This window comes from Macrobrachium nipponense, chromosome 3 (genome assembly GCF_015104395.2).
Source record: "Macrobrachium nipponense isolate FS-2020 chromosome 3, ASM1510439v2, whole genome shotgun sequence".
Taxonomy (NCBI): Eukaryota; Metazoa; Arthropoda; class Malacostraca; order Decapoda; family Palaemonidae; genus Macrobrachium; species Macrobrachium nipponense.
The window spans coordinates 87,316,570-87,321,855 of NC_087202.1; the positions used below are offsets into that span (position 1 = coordinate 87,316,570).

General features: G+C 38.1%; 1 protein-coding gene across 1 annotated transcript; it reads left to right on the forward strand.

Moving 5' to 3' along the window:
- The first annotated feature begins 295 nt into the window (after window positions 1-295).
- On the forward strand, window positions 296-1,063 carry LOC135222439 (uncharacterized). Its single transcript, XM_064260525.1, has one exon. The coding sequence runs from the start codon at window positions 296-298 to the stop codon at window positions 1,061-1,063; it is 768 nt and encodes a 255-aa protein (XP_064116595.1).
- Window positions 1,064-5,286: the final 4,223 nt, after the last annotated feature.

Here is a 5,286-nt window from a genome sequence, read left to right on the forward strand (position 1 = left end):
ACGCCCTCGGAAATACTTTGGGTCGTCGAAACAGACCATTTGGCTTCTCAGTGTTGTTTGCCAGAAACAAACCCCGCTGACAGAAGAGGCATTCTCTCCATAGTATCATCCATCTATGACCCCCTTGGTTTTTGCTGCTCCATTTGTGCTGCCGGCAAAGCAAATACTACAAGACCTCTGCAAAGAAACCACTCTCACCCCCACCTGGGGATGACGAAGTGCCTGATGATCACCAGCGACGTTTCAAACAATGGATTAGCGAAGCCCCGAACTTTCAGAAGATAACAATCCCGAGATGTCTAAAGTTACCAAAGCAAGCAAAAGATACAGCGTTTCAGATGCACGTTTTCTCAGATGCCAGTGCATCTGGTATGGCGCTGTTGCATACCTACCTCAAACGAGGGTGGATGTTCAAAACTTCATTTCTCTCGGAAAAGCAAGGGTTGCTCCATTGAAAGCAACATCTATCCCCCAACGGCTTGAACTCACAGCTGCTGCTGTAGCTGTAAATTTAGTACAGAAAATGACCCTTGAGCTTGATCTCCATTTCAACGAAATCTGCTATTACACAGATTCAACAACAGTCCTTTATTACATCAGAGCTGAGAGAAAGCGTTTTCCAGTGTTTTTGTGGCCACAGAGTCCGTCAAACCCCCCCCCCATAAGAGACTTCAGCAACGCTAACCAGTGGAAGTATGTTAGCACTGATTTGAACCCAGCAGACGTTGCATCACGTGGAGTAGGTTCTGTGATATCTTCAGACATGACTCATTGGCTGGAAGGTCCGGATTTCTTGAATATGCCGGCTTCAGAATGCCCTGCAAAGATGCATCCTATCAGCGAACCACAGGTTATAGAAGACGACGTTATGTCTTTAGCTACTACTGCTACATCAGAAGAAGGCTCACCGTTTATGTCTTTAATCACCCATTTCTCCAGGTGGGAGAGACTGAAGAGAGCAATAGCAGTATTCATAGCATTTTTGGCTTTCTTACAAAACAAAGAACAAACTATAAATTTAAGGACCACACAGATCATGCAAAAGGCTGAAAAAGTCCAATAGTTTGCTTTTATACAAAGATCACCTTTGCAAACGAGGTCGAGAACATCTCAAGAAACAACCATGAAAGAATGACACGAGAGAACACTCACAACCAAAAAACAAGTAAGATTATTCCGTCTCGACCCAGTGCTCATCGACGGAACTCTGTGAGTGGGAGACGCCTCTCGAAAGCCGCAATGGACTCTGACGTGAAACATCCAATGCTACTGCCACAACACTCGCACGTCACGACTCTAATCGTACGAGATACTCATGAGAAAACTCGGCCCCCATGCTGGTAGAAATCACACCATTGCAGCAATTAGAGAACGCTTTTGGATTGTTTCAATCAACTCTGCTGTCGACGTCAACTCCACAAAATGCATAACGTGCAGAAAATAAGAAAGCCATGCCAAGAGCAAAAAAAAATGTCCCGACTTACCCTCAAGATCGTCTCGAGCCAGTCTCCACCATTTACATTCCACAGGCATTAGACTTTTTCTTCGGGCCGTTCATTATAAAAGAGGGACGCAAGGAGCTCAAACGTTACGGCGTCATATTCACCTGTCTTGTCAGTCGCTCCATTCATCTGGAAGCTGCTAACAGTCTCGAAAAAGATTCCTTTATTCACTGCTTGCAACGCTTCATAGCCCGCAGAGGTACGGTACAAGAAATCCGATGCGACAACGGGTCTAACTTCATCGGAACACGGAATGAACTGAAACAAGGCTTGGTTAGATCTGAACCAAAACAAAATCCAAAACAAACTACTGTACATAATATCGACTGGAAACTCAACCCACCTATGGCATCGCACATGGGCGGCGTATGGGAGCGCCAGATCCGTACCATCGGAAAGTTCTATCTGCGCTATTCTACAACCACAGGACTCGCCTGATGACGAATCATTCCGCACGCTTCTCTGCGAGGTAGAATATATTGTGAAACTCAAGACCGATATCACGACCTGTTCTGGATGATCCTGACGACATGGAACCGCTAAGTCCGAGTCAGATCCTCCACATGAAGTCCACCCAAGAGGTTAATACCGGGACCTTCGCAACCAGAATATGTGTACTCGAGAAAAAGGTGGCGTAGAGTACAATATTTTGTCGGACTTGTTTCTTGAGCAGATGGAAAAGGGAGTACATAGTCAGCCTGCAGCAACGCCCCAAATGGAACAAACAACAACGAAATACACGGGAAGGTGACATCGTGCTCCTGAAAGACGAGAACACGCCAAGACTTCACTGGCCACTAGCACGTGTAACAGAGGTACTGCCAGACTCCAGAGGTAGTTGTGAGAAGCGTCAAACTTCGAACCCAATCTTCTGAACTGCACAGACCAGTGACCAAGCTCGTACTCTTAATTCCAAAAGAAGATCAAGTGTTATAGATATTATCCAGACACTATATGACATTGATATTTCTAGTTCATATCTGTTTGTCAAACTCATTTTTATTTTTGTTGTGTTTATCGTTTTAATGTTCGTTCTTTAAGCTTGGTTTATTCATGTTCTATTCACGTATTGTAGTCTGAAACTGAAATATTGTTGTGGCATCCTATATATATTTTTTTTTTTTTGTAAATCATATGATTTAGAGGTCGAGTAATGTTGATGCCCAACGATTAACTGTAAATATGTTCGTGTTGTCTTGTTATCGCGATGGTTTAATGTTAAGGTTTGCTGTGTGGTAGTTTGCTGGTTCGAGTCTACGCTCGGCCATAATAATTGTTTACTTGGTGTTGGGTTGTTTTAGCTAATTTATGCATAGTTATCGGTCACGTGTACTTTTTGGTATTCGATAGTGTCTTCCTGTAAACAAATGAGGAAAGTTATCAGTTTAAAAAGAGATTTCATACAGAACGGATATAACGAATGTAACGAAAGTTGGTATTTACTGAGGAATATTTGGACCGTTTGTTATAGGAACACAATTGTAAGTAAACGCCTATTATATTGTTTTAGAATAGCGGATTCATCTTTTCCCATTTGTAAGCCTACATTGTATATAACGTATGTCTTTATATGAGCCTTAGTTATATTGACTTTGTGTATTAGCTTTTTGTAGTTAGCCGTTATACATGCATAATTTACTTAATTAAGCTTTGCATATTGTTTCTATCAGTCTTAGTTGTTTAACCTGATAATTTTGTATAAATTAGCATATTCATACGTTGATTTCTTTTCCATTTATCCATAGTAATTAAACCACTCACATCACATCACTTCAAGTTACGCTGCATACGTCAAGTCTACATGTATAAACGCCTAACAATATAACCATATCGATGTTAACGACATGGATCTAATAAAGAACTATATGTGCGTATCAAAATTGTGTTTCTCCATCATTCACGTTAAGCAATAGAAGAACAGTGCATTAACACACATATATATATATATATACATAGGTATCGTCCATGACCATTACCATTAGGAGAATGAGGAGGTCTAAGAGCGACCTCCATCATCTTTGAGAATGAGGAAGAGGCAATCACTTGGAGTAGATCATTACTCTTTTCGAACTGGAAAGAGGAAATTTACGATGAGGCCTCGTACAAGGATGCAACTTACAAGAGACCATTCCTTCTTTGACGCGTTTTTATTTTAAACTGAGGTCTAGTTACACATCTTATTTTCTAAGCCAAGATATTACATGACTTATTACGTTTACTAGTAAGAATATTTTAAGCTATGGATAAAAGCAGTGCATATACCTAGGATCTAATGTTCATATTCCACAGTGCAACTCAATCTGCCTCGTTCACAACTTCGTGATGATCGAATTGCAAATTAGAAGAGATATTTCTGCTTTCATAAATACTGAAAGTTACCTTTGCTCAGTAAATGGAAACTCTTTGATGGGAAATCCATTGTTGCACTTCAGAGGTTTATAATAAATACCGCAACTGTCTAACTGATCTCCCAGTTGGCGGTATATTTGAGATCACAAATAATAGCTGAAGAGCATCGTGCATTATTCAATGAATATTTTTCATTTGGAATTATTTCACTAACTGTAGATAATTTGATTAAAATGAGATGATAAATGTTAAGGTTCGTCTGTTCCACGAGTAATGTAATTTTCCACTCCTCCTTATATACCTAATCTAAGTTAATGTCTTCTTTAGAATTATGCATCCCAGTCATTGGATTCAGAGACCAGAAACCAACATTGGTCCATCTGTCAGTGTCGATGTAGAGGATTATCTCTAAACTGATTTATACATATTTATGATGATTGTATTTAAATGACTGGTATCAGCCTTACAATTATTTACATTAAGTACAGTTACCTAGATCTTTTTAAGGTTTAGAATATAGTAAAAATTCAATCTTGCGGAGTCTTCAGTATGGCCTTAAATGTTACATGTGTAATGTGACTATGCTACCTTAACATGGTAATTAGGTCCAACTAAGGCAGAATGAAAGGATTCGCAAATTCATAATAACATATACAGTGTAGAATAAAAGAAGGGACTTTTATAAACTGACAAAAACAAATACTGTTTTTAAGAAAATCTGATTCAACATTTAGTGAATATAGATACTTTAGCAGATTTCATAGATTATTCAAAATCTACAGAAGACTTAAGAGCTTGTATATATATATATATATATATATATATATATATTTATATATATATATATATATATATATATATATATATATATATGTGTGTGTGTGTGTGTGTGTATATATATATAGATATATATATATATATATATATATATATATATATATATATCATATAATATATATATATATATATATAATAGTGTATGTGTGTATGTTTTGTTATCTGTGCGTCCGTAATTGTTATTTTTCTAAATTGAAATCCGGGTTTATTTATATTAGTTTCTAGTGACACGCGAATTTAAACGCAATATTATCTTTAAAATATTTGAAGCACACAAGGTATCTGTTCTCCCCTACTCAGCATGCGGAAAGCAACATACTCTTTAATCCCCAAGATATGGAAGCTCATCCAGCGAGGGCCGTAAATTAAACGGAACAAACCGTGACGGTAATATGGCTGACGTTGCTCAACCAGTAAACACACACATGCATCATAAATTTCCCCTCAATTAGGTTGACGTCAATCATCATTAGCTCGACATTACTATCTGAATAACTGAGATGATTCTGAGTTAACATCTTATGTTACATTCAGAACATTAAGCTCGCAAAGAAATGTTTATTAGGAACAATTTCAAAACTGCTTGTGCTTTAAATTT